The 21403-nt window shown below is 46.3% G+C and overlaps 1 protein-coding gene and 1 long non-coding RNA gene across 3 annotated transcripts in view; one reads left to right on the forward strand and one right to left on the reverse strand.

The window, feature by feature from the left end:
• LOC135907852 (uncharacterized) overlaps nt 1–21403 on the forward strand; it is a 105359-nt gene that overhangs the window by 66112 nt on the left and 17844 nt on the right. The window lies entirely within an intron of this gene.
• Nucleotides 1–21403, reverse strand: part of LOC135907850 (beta-1-syntrophin-like) — a 108160-nt gene that overhangs the window by 6147 nt on the left and 80610 nt on the right. For both annotated transcript variants that reach the window (XR_010566133.1, XM_065439606.1), the window contains exons 2-4: nt 20323–20717; nt 13066–13208; nt 10420–10625 (exon numbers count right to left, since the gene is read on the reverse strand). Coding sequence is in view for 1 of the 2 variants with exons in the window: in XM_065439606.1 (XP_065295678.1) it covers nt 10420–10625; nt 13066–13208; nt 20323–20717 (744 nt within the window). In the remaining variant the exon portion in view is untranslated. The remainder of the gene's footprint in view (nt 1–10419; nt 10626–13065; nt 13209–20322; nt 20718–21403) is intronic.

Here is a 21403-nt window from a genome sequence, read left to right on the forward strand (position 1 = left end):
TCGTTGACGATGCGAGGATGTCCGTTGAATGCAACGTCAAGTCAATGACACTGTAAGAGGCCGGTGGTAAAAAAAAACGTTGGCTGTTTGTCATTTGCCACGCAGAGTCCCTCGGTGTTTAAAGCACTAACAATTTGCTTTCCATGTGCATCAGTCACCTTGTCGCCCCAGAAAGTATAGTGCGCGTTAAAGTCCCCACATATAATCCTCGGAGCTGGGCAGTGGCTGCAGAGGTCTCTTATAATTTCTCCCATCGAGACCTTCAGGCGAGAGCTCACATATACGGAGGCCACGCTGAGGCTTCGGTTTCCCAGCCACATCCAAAGCACTGCTGCAAAGGTCTTGAACTGGTAGAACATAATGTGGTATTTCATGTCTCACATATAGCATGGCGCTTCCGTTCGGAAATGTCGGAATACTTTGGTTTCCATGTGCGACATAACCAGCAATTGATCTGGAACTTGGAAGACCAGTCTCAGACAGGGCCAATATTGGCACAGGCATGTTGCGTAAGAAAAGCGACAGTTCAGGTAAATGGCACGCAAGACCCGCACAGTTCCATTGCATAATAAGTGGCACTTGTGGACGAGATGGTGATCATTGTGTCCTGACCGCATCCATATTGCTAGGTGCTTTAAAAAGAGGCAGAGCTTAGAATCACTGACTCGAGAGCCAGGACTACTTCGAGAATTTCCTTCATCAAGCTCGCCGGCATCTTCTCTACGTGTGATCGCAAGGCCTTGAAGAGAGCACGTAGCACCTGCTGACAGTCCTACTGCGGTGTTTTTTCATCGCAACGCGATTGGGATGCGCGTGCAGCGAGAACTTTCTATGTGCAAACTGTGGTGGTGGTCATCCAGCTGGTTATAGCAAGTGTCCTACGTGGGCAGCGGCAATAAAGCGTAAGAAAACGTTTATCTTGGGGCCAACAGGAAAGGATGAGAAAAATACGACAAAGAAAAAGAAAGAACGTCACAGAGAGTCAGACGAAATCAAATGGAGCTCAAAGAGTGAAACTGATTTTCCAAGCCAGAAGCCTTCTCCAGGAATCCAGGACACAGTGGTGCCATCGCGCAGCGGACCGGATAAAGCAGTCAAATCAATGAACAGAGGCCCCGTAGACGAGAAGACTGCTGAACAACCGGAACAGTGAAGTTATGTGTCTGCACTGCAGCGACCCCAGTGTGAATTGACGGGATGTGTTACATATTGCTTTCAATACACTGCTGGACGGACTGCGGCGGCTATTTCGAATTATCCAAAATTTCGAATTAAAGAGTTCTGAATTAACAAGCTTTTACTGTATATTGTAAGGAACCGCTTCATTCCAGCTGAGCTCGTGCTGCTACCATGAGGATCAAGCTGTGCAGCTATTGATGATATGTACAGATGAAGAAGATGTACAATGGATGATATGTGGAGATGATGAAGTTGAAAGTCAGGCAAGTGTTGCACTCACACTCGCTGTGGAAGCAGTCGCCTGGCCACGTGGAAGTATTATAAAATGCGTGGAGTATACGGTTTTAAACAAGAGATGTGCACCATCTCTGTCCCACGGCAATGGTGATCGGATGGCGTTCTAAGGAGCGGGATGCGGTAATTGACAGGTGATGTCTGTTCAATGACCATGTAAGGTCCAACAAAGCATGTGAGAAATTCTTCACATAAGCCGGGAACGCGCACAGGAGTCCAAAGAAGAACTTCGTCGCCAGGAGAGCAAGTTACACCACGGTGAGCCGAGTCGTAGCGAGATTTGCGAGCATCCTGGGAGATGCCGTTGTTAAGGTGGGCAAGGTGACGGGAGTCCGCGAGGCAAGACAAAAACTGTTCTGAGAAAGGAGCTGCTGGGGGTACAGGAGTCAAAAGGAAGGAACATAAAGAACGAAACTTGGTGAACAGTCATAGACGAGGAAAAAAGGTGAAAAGCCGGTGGTACATTGCGTAGCCGTGTTATAGGCGAATGTCACAAATGGCAGGATTGCATCCCAATTCGTGTGGTCGGGGCGGATGTACATCGCAATCATGTTGGAGAGGGTATGATGAAAACGCTCCGTCAAGCCGTTGGTCTGCGGATGGTAAATGGAAGTCATCTTGCGAATTGTGTTTGAGGCGCGCAGAACTTCGGTAAGGATAGAAGAGAGGAAGGTTTTGCCACGGTCGCTGAGGAGAATGTGCGGAGCACCATGGTGTAAGAAAATGTTGCATAGAAAGAAATCGGCGACTTCAGCAGCAGTCCCTGATGTTAGAGAGGCTGTCTCCGTGTAGCGTGTTAGATGGTCTACGGCCGTAACAATCCAATGATTGCCATGTCAGGTCATGGGAAGAGGACCATACAAGTCTATTACAACTACTTCGAAAGGCGAAGTGGGGCAAGGAAGAGGTTACAGAGAGCCAGAAGGAGCTGTTGGTGGTCGTTTGCGGCTTTGACAATGAACGCAGGATGCAACGTACCTCGTGACGGCTGAGGACAGGCCAGGCCAGGAGCAGCGACTGCGTATTCTGTCATAAATCTTGTGGTAGTCTAGACGATAGGCCATCGGATGATCGTGAAAGGCTTCGAGCAACTCATGTTACAGAGAATGTGGTATGACCGGGACCCATTTGTTGCCATCAATGTGATAAACGTAGCGATGTAAAGCCCCATTGTGCAGCTGGAATTGATTAGGTTGTTGACGAAGTCGGGTGTTCGGAGGTGACGAAGAACCTTCCATGCATTGGAGAATAGCTCAGCAGTATGGGTCGACACGTTGGTGAGATACAAGGACAGATGGGCTGTTGGGTCTTAGCCAATCGAGGGTTGCGATGGGTAAAGCCGGTGAAGAGGACTCGGGACGTACGCTAGTATGGAGAGGTGATGGTGCATCGTCATGGTTCGGCAGAGGGTAGCATGATAGAGCATTGGCATCTTGATGCTTCTTTCCAGCCCTGTAAGTGACATCGATATCATACTCCTGTAAGCGAAGCACTCAGCGAAGCACTCAGCACTTATCGGGTTGCCCAAGGCAACCCGATAAATTCTTTAGCGATGAAAGCCAACACAGTGCGTTATGGTCGGTAACGACTGTAAAATGGCGGCCATGAAGATATGGGCAAAATTTTTTCACTGCCCAAACAACAGCAACGCACTCCTGCTCGGTTATGGTGTAATTATTCTCTGCAGTGGTTAGTATACGACTAGCGTAAGCAATTACTCGTTCGTGGAAGATGTCACATTGCAGTAGAATGGCACCGAGACCATGACTGCTAGCGTCAGTGTGAAGGATGGTGGGCGCATTCAGATCGAAGTGGCACAGCAATGGGTCCGACATCAGGGCATGTTTCAAAGTCAGGAACGCACATTCACATTCGTCGGACCAAACCATGAGCGCATCTCTGGTGAGGAGTTGATGGAGCGGGGACGCAAGCGCGGCGAAGTTGTGTATGAAGCACCGGAAGTAAGAGCCAAGTCCGAGAAAACTGCACAGGTCTTTTTGACACAGTGGATGGTGAAATTTCGAAGACGGCAGCAAGCTTCTCAGGGTCCGGTCGAATACCTTCTTTGCTGACTAAGTGCCCCAGAACTTTGATGGTCTTTCTGGTGAAACTGCCTTTTTTTGTATTGATCTGCAGACCAGCGTTTTAAAAAGACATTGCAAATGATGTGAGAACGTGGTTGAAAAGACTACAATGTCGTCGAGATAGCACAGACAGGTTTTCCATTTCAATTCACGCAAGACATTATCAATCATGCGTTCGAAGGTGGCAGGCATATTGCAGAGTCCAAAAGGCATCACATTGAACTCATAGAGCCCATCAGGGGTGGCAAATGCCGTTTTTTCTTTGTCGGATTTGGACATTGGTATTTGCCAGTAGCCTGATCTAAGGTCAAGGCTAGAAAAATATTCGGCGCCGTGGAGTGAATCTAGGGCATCGTCGATCCGTGGAAGGGGGTAAACATCCTTACTCGTGATTTTGTTCAGCGCATGGTAATCAACGCAAAAACCCACTGAGCCATCTTTCTTCTGCACTAGAACAACTGGGGAGGACCAGGGACTCGAGGAAGGATGTATGAGATTGCATCTAAGCATGTCCGATACATTTTCTTTGATTATTTTGTGCTCTGTAAGAGACGCGGTATGGGCGCCGCTGAACAATACGGGAGCCATCAGTCTGTATGTGGTGAATAGCGGCGGTAGTCATACCGAGGGCGGGCGAATCAACATTGAGCAAGGAACGGTGTTTGTTCAACAGGGCGAGGAGATCTTGACTCTAGGCAGTGTCAGGATTGGGGGCTCAATCCCATCGTCCGTGGTCCTTTGCCAAGATTGGAGTACGGCATGAATTCGAAGGTAGCTGGCCCATGCCGTCGTCCAACTTATTTACGCTGAGGACGTCGATGAAGTGAAGAACTGTTTCTCATCGAGAACGAGGAAAAGGGTTTATTTACAGAAATCAAATCAGTCTAACATGACTGCTTGAGAAAAAGAGTATCAGTCCAACATGACTGAATGAGAGAAGTGACTCAGTCTCACATGACTGCTCAAGAGAAGTGACGCAGTCTAACATGACTGCTCTAGAGAAGTGTCTTCAGCATTCGCACAACCACAGTTTTTATACACTCGGTCCGCCGGCCATACGAGGCGGCGACTGTTCATGTACTCATCACCAACTCGCCGCTGCTCTGCAGATCAGTTTACAGACACAAAGGCACACACATTCCGATGCCCAAACGACGGCGTAGGAGGGGTGCCGTTCCGGGAAGTATCGGTGCCAATCGTGGGTCGCTCGTTGTTTTGCGTCACGCCGAAGCGTGAGAAGCACCAAAATACGTCGTTCCCGCGGCAGCTTGTCCATGCGTGTCAAATCAGCTCCGCGTTGGGGAACTCCGGAACCATTGTTCACGCACCGAACTCGTTCCGTCACAATGTCGATGGGGCGGGTGGAAGGCGGCAGTTTTCAGCACAAAGGCCGCTTCTTCGAACGCCTCCTAGCTGCAGTGACGGAGAGGGTGCGGAATGCGCGTCTTGCCCCCCTTGTCGTAATCGGGTGGCAATCTTGCCTTGTAGCTCGCCATTCTTAACAGCAGGCATTAGGTCAGGGCTCATGGCTGCCCACAATGGTGTGAAAGAGCCATTACTTGGCGGCGATTTTGACTCAGGTGGCAGTGTCGAAAGGGTGACAATTGCAACAGGATGAATGTCAACAGCACAAGTGACAGTTGTACCATGAGGAAACAGTTGGGGTTCGGGAGTTTGGTTTAAGGCGGTAAGCAATGCAGACCCCTCAGAGAAGCGAATAAGGCCAGGAGTAATCAGAATACCACGAGATAGAGTGGTTGTAGGGTAGAATGAGTACATCACCATCCACAATGTTGCAGGAGTCGACACTTATAGTCTCTTCTCAAGATGGCCAAAGAACGTAATCGGAGGAGGTGACGAGATTAATGCATTCTTTGTGGTTAGGAAGAGAATTATCAGTGGCATCCAGTTGTATGAGGCACTGACGACAAGAAATAGAAGCGGACACAAAAGGTAAGAAGTCCCACCCCAAGATTAGTTCGTGGGTACACTCATGAAATACCGTAAAAACAATATGGTGAAGAATTCTGTCCATGGACACACAAACAGTACACTGCGCGATTGGACGAATAATGGCGTTGGTCGCTGCACTAAAAGAAGGGTCAGAGTAAGACGTGGTCACTTTTCGGAAGCGGGAACAAAAGTCAGAGTGAATAATTGAAATGGCAGCGCCTGTATCAACGAGAGCTTCGACGTACACACCTTCTACAAACACTGACAAGTTGGACAGTCGCTCCGGAGGAATTGTAGGCTGTCCAGTGGAAGTAGTTTCCTCTTCTAAAACTGCATCGGAGAATTTTCCGAGAGGGTGTTTGTGACATGAGATGCTGTGTTGGAGAGGCGACACTGAACGATGACGTGGAGAACGTGACCTGCGGCGAGATTCATGAGAATTCACAGGCATATCAGTTGGGTAGGAAGGAGATGGTGACCGGCGATAAGTGGAGCGGTAGGCCGTGCGCCGATAGCCCATTGCTGGATAGAAGCTTGAACATTTCTCAGGAGCGTAGCCACATTGCTCATCCTGTTGATGCCTTTGACAAAATTGGGAGATGTCCTCGAGTGTGTGTATATATATGTGTCTGTGAATATGTATATATTAACCTTGCCACAAGTATGTACAACGAATATCTTGCCATGTTGCTGCCTGTTGTTCACGGGGAGGTGGGACAAGTCAAGCTGCTGTTATGCAGCTTTTATCCTGCCATCCCTGCCGCTTTGTATACATCAGTGTACTTATGTGGTAAAATAAACTTCTTTTTCGATAGCCACAGTCGTAGCAAATGGGCCTGGCAGGACGCTGAGCAGAGTAGTAACGCTGTACATGCACTGGTGGTGACAACGAAGCCACTGGAGGGCAGTAGGCTGAGGGGCAGTAATGGCAGGAGAAAGCGCCGCAACGTTGGCATACGTTGGTATCGGATGAGTGCAGGGGCCATCGGAGCACGGGACGCGCGGCGGACGTGATCTCTTGCCGAATGATATCACGCAAGCCAGTCGGTGGAGAAGGAACGGTACTTTGTGGAGTGCAGGAAGAGCACCGCCCGTGAAGCTCTTCATGGAAGATGTCGCGGATCAGCATGCGCAAGTCCATGGCCGAAGGGAGACAAATGTCGGAAGTATTGGTGCATAGCCGAATGGACTGGAGCTCCTCAAGTCGCTGACAAGTAGTTATCACATACTGGATGGTAGCAGGATTTTGCGTAGCAAGAGTATTGAAGGCAACGGTGTTTATGCCTTTTATTATGTGGCGTATTCAGTTGTTCTGGGACATGGTGGCATTCACAGGCTTGCACAATGCAAGTACATCCTCAATATATGAGGTCTACGATTCCCCAGCGAATTGGATGCACTCACTGAGCTTCTTTGTGGCCTCAGCGCGAACAGCTGGGGCACCGAAAATCTGCCGAAGCTGTTGTGTGAACGTCGCCCAGTGAGGAAGATCTGGCTCATGGTTTCAAAACCAGGTTTTCGCGACGTCGGAAAGGTAGAATGGGACGTTCCGTAACTTCTGTGAACTGTCCCACTTGCTGAAGTCGCTTAAGAAGTCATAGTTTTGGAGCCAGTCCTCTACGTCATCCCCATGTAGACCAGCGAAGACTTAAGGGTCGCGCTGGCGGCTGATGATGGTCAGGACAGAAGGCGAAGGCTGCAGTGGAGCAGCAGCATCGAATGTGCCTGGATTCGCTGAAATGAGCATGGCTGGTGGTGTTATGCGGCGACCTGAGCGGAGCTCCAGTGAGAATATGCGACAACTCTTGAACGAAAAGCACCGTCCACCACTTGTAAGGAACCGCTTTATTCCAGCTGAGCTCGTGCTGCTACCCTGAGGATCAAGCTGTGCAGCTGTTGATAGGTACAGATGAAGAAGATGTACAATGGATGATGATATATGGAGATGATGAAGTTTAAAGTCACGCAAGTGTTGCGCTCACAATATGCTATACGCGTACCAAGCCTGAGGGCTGGCTCAGGATCCCTTTAATGCTTCTGCAATGCTTCCAGGCAGTGTCGAGCATAAGGGAATTAGCCATGGGCAGTAGTCATGTTCCCAGTCGGCTGCCACAAAGCTCTTGCTGTGCTGCATGGCATTGGTGAAATGGTGTGTTGGCCAGCTGTGCCCATGCCGCGGTTGATATTAAGGAATTACACATACAGTAGAACCTCATTCATACGTTTTGGAAAGAAGTGCGAGAAAAACGTACTAACCGGGAAAACGTACAGTCCAAATAACTAAAAAAATTTGATGGACTCAATTATTGTTGACATCTATGAAATGCAAAACATCGCGCGGATCGTTGTTGCACAAGATGCCGACGCGTTTTGTTGTTTTCTATAATGTGGTGTTTTAAGAGGGCGACGGAAAAACTAAACGAAATCGAGCTGGCGGGCAACACCAGATGCAACCGAAGTGAAAAGTGATGGCCACATCGTGCATCCTGAAGCAGGGAGCGGCAGCGCGTTTGGATTATTGCTTTCTAAAAGCGTGCAGTACGTTACCAATGGCACTACGTACCACGCGCTGTAAAACAGATAGGTGAAGATGCTTATTGCAATAGTTTTGGCGTTGATAGCTGCGAATGCGGTGGTCCGGGTGGAGATTTGCAGGTACCGGAATAAGAAACTGTGCGCGTCGTCGTTTTCACATGTGACAAACGGCTATACATACACTACAATGTGTTGGCGGGCTAGTTGGTGCAAATCCATCCTGTAGACCCCTGAAACCAATGTTGTGCTGCCCCCTGCTGCGCCACACTGGCACAGCTTATTTGAGGCAAGTGCCCTCGCCTTTTTCTAATTACATAGGATGATAATTTTTCCTTTATGGTAACTGCAATGATTTCTTTTTCTCTCTTCCAGCAAGAGTAGCTCCGTGAGCAAGCTGGATGGTCTCCTTTGCAATTGATACATTGTGTAGGAGCATTGCACTTGTCAGAAGTATGGCCATTGGCACTGCACTTTGCGCATGTTTCTTTGCCTCTACATGATTGTGATGCATGGCCGAACCTATGGCACTTGAAGCGCTGCCTTGGGTTCGGTATGTAGGGTCCGACATTGATTTTCACATATCCTTTGTCATTGTCATCCTTTGTACCTGAATTACATTTTGCTCTTGGAATCCTTCAAGAACTCTTCATCACTAAGGTTCAGGAAGTCTGATATTATTCCCCTGCTTGTGTTGAGCGAGCGATGCGCAGAGATTGTCACATTAATGCCACTGACAATGGTGAGTTCAGCGAACTTTTCAACTAGTCCTTTCTTTGTTAGTTCGAGGAGGAAGTCTCCACTTGCCATTTTTGAGGCTTTGTAGCCAGGTCCAATCGTGTTTGCCAGGCATTTAGCTACTACGAAAGGCCACAGTTTTTGCACAGTTGTGTTGCCTTCACTGTGAAGGAGATGGCACTTTGGGAAGGTGTCTTTGTTTTGTTTCAAAAAGAACTGGAAAGTTGCTTCGGTGCATCCTCTTTTTAGGTGGCGATCTTGAAGGAGGGAAAATAGTTTGCCATATAAACCTTGGAAAATTCAGAGGTGATGGTATCCACCCACTACCGAGCCCAACAAGGGGACCTTACAAGGTTGGAAGAATACCTGCAGATGCCAGCCATACATTGCGGCTAGAACCTAATATATATAGATACCCAAGACTGGATATATTACATAAAGTTAACCCTTGCTGCCCGGAAAATCGGAAGTTAAAAGAAGTTAATAGAAGACAGGAAAGATGGAAAAGTGGGAGAAAAGGGGGAAATGATAAAAGAAGGTTATAGGAAAAGGCGACTGCTGATTTCCCCCAGGTGGGTCAGCCCGATGGCGCAATCTACGTGAAGCAGAGGCCAAAGAGGTGTGTTGCATCTGCCAAGAGGCCATAAAAGGTCCAAACACCTGGCTTTGGCTCAACCCCCAGGATCCCCTTTTCCCTGGACACGGCACAGCAACACACAGCTACACACGAGGGTCCAACCCCCATGTGCTTGGACCCGTGGTATAGCAACACACTAAATGCCTGCTGACGCAGAAGCCCCTGCAGCGCTGCTTGACAAATATGCACGGTGTTTATTTTTCAGAAATAGCAGAAATGCAATGTAATGTACTGTACTTTGAATTTAAATTTAGCCAGTTTGTCTGCAACTGTTACCGTGTCAAGCAGTAGTGTTTCCTTGCCTTCTTACATTGCCCTTTCTCTCTCACCCTCCCCCCATGTATGCGAGCTGCGAGCAAAGAATGGCAAGGCTGTTATTCACTTGGTTTGTGTCTGTGTTGGTTCTTCCCATTCTCTGCCTACCCCCTCCTACCTCCTCTCGACCGTTCTATCTACCTCCCCTTTGGACTGTTGCACGTTAGTACAAAGGTAAGCGCGGCAGCTTCTGCAATGCTTTTGTGGGGGGTCATAGATAATTACAGCAGTCGAGAAAGCATTGTGGCAATGTGATGGAAAGGCCCAAACAAGTTTTTTGCATCATCTTTTCTCTGCCGCACTCCTGCCAAGTATACTTGCGCTTGGGACCACCTCTCGGTGTGGTGTGCGTGACAGCAACAGTAGCAGCAACAGCGGAAAAGTTGACAGAAAAGGTAAATAAAGCTTCGCTTAAAAAAGAAAACATATCTACAGTAGCCATACCTTCTTTTCTAAAGGTACTGCTTAGCAGTAATGAGTAGCACCTGTACAAAGGGAGTAGTGAGAAGAGGCACACAGGACCAAGGTTACTGAACCTGCATAGAACACCAGCTTCTAGTCTCCTTCTCACTTCTCCTAAAAACAAGGCACTTCTGTGCTTGCTCCAATTATCTGTGAAAAACATTCACAGCTACATGATAAAGCTGCATCAAGTGCGCTGTTGTCATATAAGCAGCAGCTGCTCACCAAAACGCACTTCCTTGGCGGCAGCCACAGCAAGATGGGCACCATGCACCAGGTGGCGTGCCCACACTGCCAGGTCTCGGTGGGTTTCAACACGCATGAGCCGTGACTGGACTCCCTGGCGCGTGCCAAGTCGCAGCGTCAGTGTGGTTGCCTCGCCCCCAGCTGATGGTCCCACGGAGACCCTGCCAGAACTTGTTGTCACAAGCCTGCAGAGAGTCACCAGCATTTCAAGCTGCTACTCCTAACAGGCTCTATACAGTAAAACCTAGTTCATATGTAGTTGGTGGGAAACTGGTTCAGGTACACACTAAGCGATGTACTAATCAACTGACAATGGCAGATGAGCGGCTGTAGACTTATTGGCCAAAAAAAATGTGTTAATTCTCACTCGAACACGCACGCAGACAAGCTTTATTTGCGAGCAGGCAGCACGAAAATCTGATTTTCACTTGTCACCCTAGCGGCCTAGCAACGACGGCATCCACAAACTCATCGAGGCCACGAGCCAGTTTCTCCATCAGATCCCACTTCTCTGTGAACACCCTCATGACGGTCAACACACAAGGCGCGTTGGATATGGAACGGCCACCATCCATGTTGTCATCTATGATGATGACGGGGAAGTGCTAGAAGCTATGGCAGCAGGAAAGAGGTCATGGCTACCATGTTTTGACCACACTATTAGTGGCAACTGCAGTTCAAGAAAGGCCTGTGCACCAAAATTTGGCTATCTATGGTCTGCACGCACGACATTTCACCGATTACATGCTTGTATGTGCCAAAAAATCAAGTAAATACCGCGCACTAACCACATGGCATGCATTAACTGACACAGCAAGCGGTCAACCAATATATAAGGTTCATTGGCGACAGGGTGGGGATTCAATGCGACTATATTTAACCCAAAATTACTTATTAAGTGGGTATGTAAGGTTTTACTGTGCCAGATTCCATTTCTTCCTCCAAAAAGCTCAATGAACAGTCCACATTCTTCAAAATTTACTTAACAACGCATTACATGCTGTGCGTGTGTGTGTGCACGTTCACTTGCAGGTGCATGTGTGTGTTTACTTCAGCTTCGTTTAAATTAGCGCTCTAGGGCAGTGCTTGCTTCTGCACAAATAATTGTTCGTTTATAAACACCTGTTTAGTCTACATGCGCCAAGGTTCACAGCATGCTCAGAAGTGAAACACAGGAGCTAGGCAAATAGAGCTGCAGATCATCGAATGCCACTATTGCTTCCCCTGCTGTCAAGATTATTGGTTCTTACAGGATCTCCAGCACTGTTATCTTTGTTGACATTCACATCTTTTCCACCATAGATGGTTTTGAGACAACTTCGTTGTTCATTTACATCATCATGACGTCATCAACTACAATGTATTCATCAGGTGTCGCATCTATTTGTGTGTTACAACAAATAACATACAAATTGAGTCATTCCTAGAGCAGTGCAGCTAGACTACTAATATCAGCATGCTCGTCATGTGCATCGATAGCTCTGCTGTTAGCGCTAGGGCAGAGCACACCTTGGTGACATTTGCAGAGTGCAGTGGCAGCAACGCTACATGGAATTTGTTGTAAAACAACAAATCAGTCATCAAGGATGTGTAAATCCCTTCATTGTATGGGCAATTTCATTACAGGTGTCTTTGTTGTAGGGGTCTTCATTGTAGGTGCGTTCACAATACATGTAAAAGATAGGAATTCGGTAGGGACATATTTCATCCTTTGTTATAGAGGACATTTCACTGTAGAGGCGTGCGACGGTATGTGAGAAAACATTTCTAGAACACAAGAAACAAGTGGTATAATGTAAGCACAGGAGGAGGAAAGAGATAAGGAGAAGGCAGGGAGGTTAACCAGAATAACGTCCGGTTTGCTACAGCAGAGCTATCGATGCACATGACGAGCATGCTGATATTAGTAGTCTAGCTGCACTGCTCTAGGAATGACTCAATTTGTATGTTATTTGTTGTAACACACAAATAGATGCGACACCTGATGAATACATTGTAGTTGATGACGTCATGATGATGTAAATGAACAACGAAGTTGTCTCAAAACCATCTATGGTGGAAAAGATGTGAATGTCAACAAAGATAACAGTGCTGGAGATCCTGTAAGAACCAATAATCTTGACAGCAGGGGAAGCAATAGTGGCATTCGATGATCTGCAGCTCTATTTGCCTAGCTCCTGTGTTTCACTTCTGAGCATGCTGTGAACCTTGGCGCATGTAGACTAAACAGGTGTTTATAAACGAACAATTATTTGTGCAGAAGCAAGCACTGCCCTAGAGCGCTAATTTAAACGAAGCTGAAGTAAACACACACATGCACCTGCAAGTGAACGTGCACACACACACGGGTAGCACAGGGGACTGCTAAGAAGATAGGGCTCAATATGTTCTTAGCAACAAAACACATAGTGAAGAGCTCACTCTTCTAACACTTTCCACATGCACTGTAGAAACAAGCCTATGTTTGATAAGCTTCCATAACGCATTTACATTAAGCAAGATCCCTCAACCACAATGCACTGCAGCACTCCTCCATGTCACAAAACTGAATTGAAAGACATATAGCACCTTAAATGTATGTGGCCCCATCAGTATGAAGGGTGGGAGGCCATTAGTATTGATTACCTAGTGTGAAGCAAAGGCACACTGTGCACAGGCACAGCCCAGGCCTCCTTGGTCCAGGGAACCAGGTCATAAAACAGGAGATCCCTGTCCGTGATTGCAACGAACACAGCACGCCACTGTGCTGTCACTGAATCTTCCCGTGTCTGCAGCAAGAAAATGTTTCAATTTAATCGCCTAGCCACCATAAGTGAACACGTTTCACAAGAAACCTTCAGAATTCGTACACAAAACTGCCCATGACAAGATTTACTAGAAGCACCATGACAGCAAGTCTGAATACAGACTGCACTTGAATACTGGGCAGAGTTGCATTTGTGCCTACTAAGTGAAGCCAATGTCCTCTGTAATGAATAATCAGTGATGTGAAAATTCACGAATGAACACATTTTTTTTTTTTCAAGAACACAAGTAAGTATGATAAACTTTCAAAAATAAGTTGCTGATGAAGCCCTTCGTTAAAAATAGCACTGCCTTGACATTTCACTTCCTTGGAATCCTAAACTAATTTAATCATTAGTTTAGAAACTAATTATTAGACCTGGGAATACAGGAACAAAAATATTACTGGAATAGAGACAATTTTGTGGACCCGTATTTCTATAAGTAGTTTCATGGTGTTATTAACAATATCACATTTATGCTTTTTTTATCACCAAAATTCACATGCTATTCTCTTGCTTTTGAAAGATATGGCCAGTGCCAAGGCAAGTGTCTGTTTACCTTAAGTGTGCCTAACAGAATCCTCAGTCAGAGGATTCCGTTATTAACGTTAGGTAATGTGGATTCTGTTGTTAATTATTAATGTTAATAATCGCCGCACTTTCCAGAGCTGAGAGGCAGAAACATAAGTGATTGCAACCATGCCCTTTACGTATATATTAGGTCATCTTTATTTGGCTAGAGCCAGCAGTGCCACAAGAAGGAAAAGGAAAGAAGAATGTTCCTGTGGGCATGTGAACATTTTACATAAAAAATTCACAGAAGATTATGATACTCCCTAATGCAAAATTTGAGCGCAGCTATATATGCATTTTCATTTCACGATACATTGGCTGGCATGGACAATCTGTCTGCAGCACGTTGCAAATAGAACAAAGTGTGGCACGACTGCCTTGCTAATCTAGAGATCGTGAGAGGCAGTGCATGGGCGACTCATGGGCATGATTCACAGCAGCCGCCGCAGACAGACATCCACTCATGCAGTGCTCTGTTTCTATATCAGTGGACGCGCTCGCTGCATGCCTTGTCGATGGCGTCATTGGTGAATAGACAATGTGCGCTACTCTGGTGCCATCTCTTAGCGATCGTCACTGCAGAACACGTCTTGCACAACACTACTCTTTTCTTCTCGCGCTTTCACCATACCCTCATTTTCCGCTTTCTGCCTCATGGTTCTGCTGCACACTCCTCCTCCGCTTTCCTCCTTGTGCTCTCTTCGCTATTGCCATCCTTGATCAACACCCTGTAGAAGGTGTCGCTTTCATCCCCCGCTGCAATCTGCACTCACTCTTTCATTCTTCACTGTGCTCGTTTGCTCAGTTATGCCGAAAGATGCGGACGCTCAATGCAGGAATGGCCACCCAAGAGCTGCGCTCTAAAAACTATTCCAGCCTGCTCTACTAGCACAAGCCACCATTACTGCAATGTGCTGTGCTGCCATGAGTACTTGAATCATCTCTTGCTCAATTTAACCAACTACGGCTAGTCCTATGCCCTGGAGCCAAATGAGGTGGGCAGGGCCGGCCACAAATTTTCCAGCACACTTGAGGATAACATAGTCCACCTATTCATCCCTGGTTTCATACAGTGCTCATGTCTGAAAGCCCAAACTTGCACAGTTTCCAATGTATGTTATTTGGATGCCACAGGTGTGTTCATGAAAGGATACTACAATCACTTCTTGCTGATGTAAAGGCATTATCAAGAAGTGAATGACACATTGCATACAGGTGTGTATATTTATTAAAAGGACACAAAATGGAAAATCTTGACAACCGGGTAAATCTGCAACATTCCCAGACACTCAATGTATATTCTCAACAATTTGGGACAACAAAATTGATGAAAAGCAAGCAAGAACGGCTTTGAAAGTCTTACCAGCTGCTGGCAGTGTTAGTTAAGCAGAACATTTACCAAGAAAGGAAATTTCACGGAAATCCCAGTTCTAGCAACTATCTTTCAGCTAGTGCTAAAAAATAACCATCTTACTAACTTATTTTTGCTTTTGGCATTCTTTTAATGAATGTTGCATCTTACTGGGGGGCTCTTTGCTCATGGCTGCTCTTAAGGCAACTGCTAATTATCAGGATATCCTCGCGCCTTCCCTTTGAAGAAGCCGTTACGCTTCTTGTGCCTGTCCTGCTGCACCTCCCCTGTCCTCTGGTTACTGGATGGTCATTATTCATTGTCTGCTTATTTCGAGTTGTGACAGACTACTATCCAGCACAGGTTAGCAAAATGAATAAAACTCACTCAGATTTGTCAAAATCAGTCCGTCAGGCTCACTCAGACTTGCTATAATCAGAACCAGCCTGGCTCACCTGGACTCACTCACCTGATATCATAACCAGACAAGCTCATGCAGGCTACGACTCAGCAAGATCAGGCTCAAGCATGCATACATTTACTCACGGGGTCACGGATTCGTTCTAACTTGAGCTCACTCAGACTCACAAAATCAAGGTGTCAGATAGACTACCATTCAGATATCGATAAAGCAAATGTTTAGCACTGTTTGGAGAAATATAATCAAATTAAATTTTAGTGACGGGAACAGAGGAATTTAGTTAGACCACCTTGCATAGATGAGCATTTAATGGGTCGAACAGTTTTTGTATGAAAGCAACTTCATGGCAAAGTGAGCAATACCATTGAGGGCTAAAAAATGAGGCCGATTCAGTAATGAAAACATACTGCGGCTTCCTCAGTGGAGCTGCACGTATCTTCAGGAAAGCTTGTATTGTTACTATATGAAATCGCATGAAAAGAGAAAGCAGGCATGCTTCTTGATATAAAATATCATTCGCGACAAATTTAGGAAGCCCAAGACATAAAAGTAATGCCTCTTGTTATGTCTCACCAAGGCCAAGGGCATTAATTAGATGTTTGCCGTGAGGCAACCCTGCCCATTCAACAGCACCTATGCAGAAGTCAATGCACTGTTGACACCAACTGTTGACGGGTCAACAAAAGACCCCTCTGCCTGGACATGACAACCTGAACTAATTGATGAAAAGGGCCAACGTCGAATGCTACCGTGGGAACAACTTTGACCTCAGATTCCTAGGTTGCTAAATATGCGGGGGCGAAGATAGAACATCAGAGGCGGAGTTTGGCGGAATGGTGCAATATCATGGGCAGGATATTGCGACCGATTTGATGATTGCGACTGGCCGCAATACAGACATCAGACTTTGTAGTCTGGTCACCTAGGGAAGATGAAAGTATTAAAAGCAGAGACTTCTGGTGCAGTAGGGGGTGCTGACGTGTCCCGATATGAACTCAAAGACGTTTAATATGCTCCTACATGGAGTGGGCTTCCATATCTGAAGCCAGTGTAAATAATGTAAAATAAACCCCTTTTCCTTCGTTCCTACCACCAGACATACTCGTCGATGGGCTTGGGTGGATTCCTGGCCCAAACGCCATCTCAAGCCACAACACTCTCGTTCTAATAGAACCAGAGGCTGAATTTTGTATGCAGGTTTGCCAGAAAACAAAAGACAGCCAAACTCTATTATCGAGCAAACATACATGCAAGAGATCGTAATGAGGGCATGCCGGTGCAATCCTGATCGAGTGCTCCTAACTTTACGCAACATTTCCACTGTGCGTGCTGTGCTCCCTTTGAGGTTGTATCCTCTATATGCGGACTCCAATAAAGCTTTTCTGTGTATATGACACCAAACATTTTTAAGTGAATTTACCTGCGGGATACCCTCTGGTCGATAAAGAATTGAAATTTGCACAGGAACGCTTTGAGGGTAAATCAGGATGGTGCTTTTTCCAATATTAAGTGAGAAATTAATGCCATCAAGCCACAATTCAAGAGAACTCATATAGGACTGTAGCATTTGGTATAGTCCTATTATTTGGGACAGCTTACGTCATTCTTACAAAAAGGTCACCCGCCTCTTTGACAAAGGCAGCTACACTGCAATAAATCAAGAACTACACGACTTTTATGAACTATTCGAATCAAGTTTTCATTTGCACTCTGTGGAAAAAACCTGGTCTCTCTTTCAGAATAAACTTAACACCCTAGCAGAGAAGTACATCCCAACTATAACCATTCGCACTAATCGGCATCAGCCATGGTTTAACAAAACACTTAAAACTCTCGAGAACAAAAAGAAACGTCTTTTTGGATCTGCAAGAATGAAATCAAGCCTCGGCGTCTCCGAAAGATACTACGAGTGTGAGCGTGTCTACTTGGACGCTATCCGCAGACATAAACATTCGTTTTATCATAACGACCTTCACCACATAACTGATAACCCGAAAACATTTTGACTCATAGTTAATCCCCACACTATCAGTATCCCAAACGAAATGTATGATCCTTTATCAGACGCTGACTGCGCTAACATTTTTAACACAACATTTTCTTCAGTTTTCACCATGGAATCCGATATACCCATTCAAAGCATTTCTGCTTCTGCCATGCCAGAAATGCCAGCCATCATTTTTTCATTAAACGGTATCTGTAGAATAATAGAAAACCTCAAGATATCATCGTCTGCTGACCCCGACAAAATTACTTCAAGACTCCATCTTTCTGTTTTCCCAATCATTAACCACAGGTAACGTACCGCTCGAATGGAAAGTGGGCAAGGTCGTCCCGGTCTACAAATCAGGTAATAGGAACTCACCACTAAACTACCACCTGACTTCCATAAAAAAAGTCCTTTGTAAAATCATGGAACATGTCATTTTCTCACAATTAATGGACTTTCTCGACTCAAACAATTTTTTTCATTCATCACAGCACGGTTTCCACAAGGGATTTTCTTGTGAAACCCAGTTGGCCATCTTTCTTCATGACCTGCATTCAAACCTCGACACTAATACACAGACTGACACAATTTTCCTCGATTTCGCAAAAGCCTTTGGCAAAGTAGCTCATCCATGCCTGCTTCTAAAACTTTCACAGTTGAATATTCACTCTAACATTCTAAGATGAACAAAAGGATTTCTCACCAATCACTCACAGACATGCTTTTTAAAAAAATGCACAAATGTATGTTAAACTGCATAAATGCACATATACAAACGAAACAAAAACAAAATAAAATTATGATGCACCAACCAGAAGCTTTGCACACTGAAATTTATTGAAAGGCTTTATATAAAATATGGTAGTACACGCTTGAAATATTTATGCTGTTGTTGCAAAGGGACCCTGAAATGATCTTGATGATTTTGTACAAATGTACTGAGTTGTTAGGTAGGTCCTTCTGATCATTAAGTAATACATTTAAGCACTCCGTGTAAAATGTGTAATTTATTATAAGATTTTAAATATGTGCACGGCTATCGATCGCAGCGGCACCGCTACGCTGAGTTTTCACTCTACGCATTTGGCCCAACTGACACCAGTTGGGCAAATGATTTGATTGGCTAACCAGGTCGTGTCATCGATAATTTTTTTTATTTTATGGTGAACAATGTTGTTCGTAATAGTTGGAATGTTGGTTCATTTGAACCTATAAGAAAAAGCAACAGAAAGAAAACACCCAGCGACCATTCTACACTCAAGCACTTCCAGCCAGCTTGTGTTACAATGTGCTCCATATTGACGCAAGCTGCGCAGTCACTGTTGGTCTCAAACTTTTCTTTCACGAGCACCATGGTTTGCTCTTGTTGCACTGTGTGCTGCTAACATAGTTACTGGCAATATGTCAAGCTGCGACATCGTGTCCCTCTGCAAGGCAGCAGACAAGTGGAGAGGCTGCAGTGCACCGAGCTGTCAGTACAAGATCAACTTCAGGATCGACGCGTTTGCGGCCATCACTTCACACCGGAGGATTACTACCATAATAGAGATTTTTAGCGCGTCCGGTATTCAGGTAAACGCAAGTGCAAGCGGATTGGGCATTTTACCGGATAAGCAGAGGTGCAAACTTTAACGGCATGCACAGTGCAGCCACCTGGTGGCACAGAGCTCAACCAGACAAACATAGAGCTAATACAGCAGTAACCAAGTGTATTCTACTTTGATGCTGTTGTAAATTTTCGGCAGGAAGGTAACTGTGAACACATTGTCTTTTTAAATGTTTAAAATGTTTTACACTTGGTTATAGCAATAGTAGCTCTGTGTTTGGCTCGTTTAACTGTCTGCGGCACCAGATGGCTACAACGTGCAGGCCGCTCAAACCGCTCACATTTACACCTCCTCCCATCCACCAAAACGCCCAGCTTGCCTACGGTTACCGGAATACCGGACATGCTCGGTGCTACGACGGAACGCTCGCAATGCACGCTGCTTGGATAGCTCTCGCAGGGGATTGATGAAGTAGACGGCACGAAGTCACATTATGACGCAGAGCCAGTGGGGCGGAATTTAGCCCCAATCACTTAGCCAAGGAGTTGAGGAGAAAAAGCAGGGCTAGGGAGGAGGGTAACTCGTAATTGTCCATAGCTCTCTTAATACGAGACATTTCACTTAAATTGTGACACTAATGTTTTACTCTAGCTGTACCCTACGCGTCTACAGAATTTTTCCAAGCAGTTTCAGGGACCCTTTAAGGAATTAAAGAAAATTTAAGGAATTATGAATGAATTTGCTTGTGATAATTTTGTTTTTCACTATGTATGAACACCCGACAGAGCACTCGGTATGTATAGCTTATAATTTGCCGATTTATGGAGAACCAGAAAGTCGGCAAATGGCATGCTGGTGGGGGGTTGAGCCAGCACCGTGAGGGAAGAACCGGTCGTCCCGGTAGAAAACCAGCCAGGCGGCAGCCCTAAAACACATACACACACCATTCTGCAACACAACTGCATGCCTGGCATTGGGCAGTATACTGTGGCACCTATCTGATCAGGAACAGAAGGATCACTGTCCCTGCACCACACCACACTATCAGTTACGTCCGGCTGCACAACTTCAGCATTGCTGCAATTGTGCACATCACTTCAATGGTAGAATATACGGAGCGGTCACGCATGACAGCCCCAGTGGATGGTACCCGGCACAGATTCCAAGTACCAGTCAAAAATGGGTCATGTTCAGTGTCACGAAGCCTCTCTCACCTTCTCGGAGAGCCAGCCCATGTGCTGGAGTTGCGCCTGGTCGAGTACATCGCGCAGCAGGTGTCCGGCCTCGACTACGGCCTGCGCCATGACACGTGCCAGGGCCGCGTGCAGCGCATTGAACCAGGCGGAGCATTGGGCTGCGTCAGCGCAACGAAGCAGGCACACGCTGCGCCTGTCAGGCGAATGGAGTTCAAGTACACGCGGCTCTGGTACGGTGAGCGAGCGCGCCAGTTGGCACAGCAGCAGTGGCACGCGCCGGCAGTCGGGCCGACCCTGTGGATGCGGCGCCGCAGTTCCCCGGGACAGCAGGCCACCTGGTGCAAAGTCCCAGCCCATCTCCGCCAGCACGGATGCCTTGCGGAAGTAGGGCGTCACCTCCCGCAGGTATTTCACTGTGTACAGAGAGACGCAACTCAGATCTTTAGATGCATAGCCGCTTCCTCGATGAAAGCATCGCTGCTGCACAGCCTTTGCTTACAGCGGAGTTGACCCCTACACATAGCAAAAAAACTTACACCCTTAAGGGCATTGTTTTGTCAAGTGGGCAACACTCTTACGTTTCAGACATCATCTTTCATCGTTATCAGCCTATTTTTTATGTCCACTGCAGGACAAAGGCCTCTCCCGGCAATCTCCAATTACCCCTGTCTTCCCCTGGCTGATTTCAACTTGTGCCTGAAAATTTCCTAATTTCATCACCGGCTGTGCTTCCCTTACCTTGGCACCCATTCTGTAACTCTATAATGGTCAACCAGTTATCTGCCTTACGCATTACATGACCCATCCAGCTCCATTTTTTCCCCCTTAATGTCAACCGCAATAATGGCTATCCCCTTTTGCTCTCTGATCCACACTGCTTTCTTCCTCCCTCTTAACGTTACAACATTTTTCATTCCATCGTTCTTTGCGCAGTCATTGTATTGTACACGACAGCGAGCTCTAACTATATGTGCGATGAGAAAAGGCGCAGTTGAAAACTATGCAGTAATTCTGACCACTCAGTGCACACATAAAGATCTGAAACAAGAGTCTCACAGCAATTGCAATGAAAGTTTACTTATTGCATTTTTCGTGCCAT

Source organism: Dermacentor albipictus, chromosome 1, assembly GCF_038994185.2.
Source record: "Dermacentor albipictus isolate Rhodes 1998 colony chromosome 1, USDA_Dalb.pri_finalv2, whole genome shotgun sequence".
NCBI lineage: Eukaryota > Metazoa > Arthropoda > Arachnida > Ixodida > Ixodidae > Dermacentor > Dermacentor albipictus.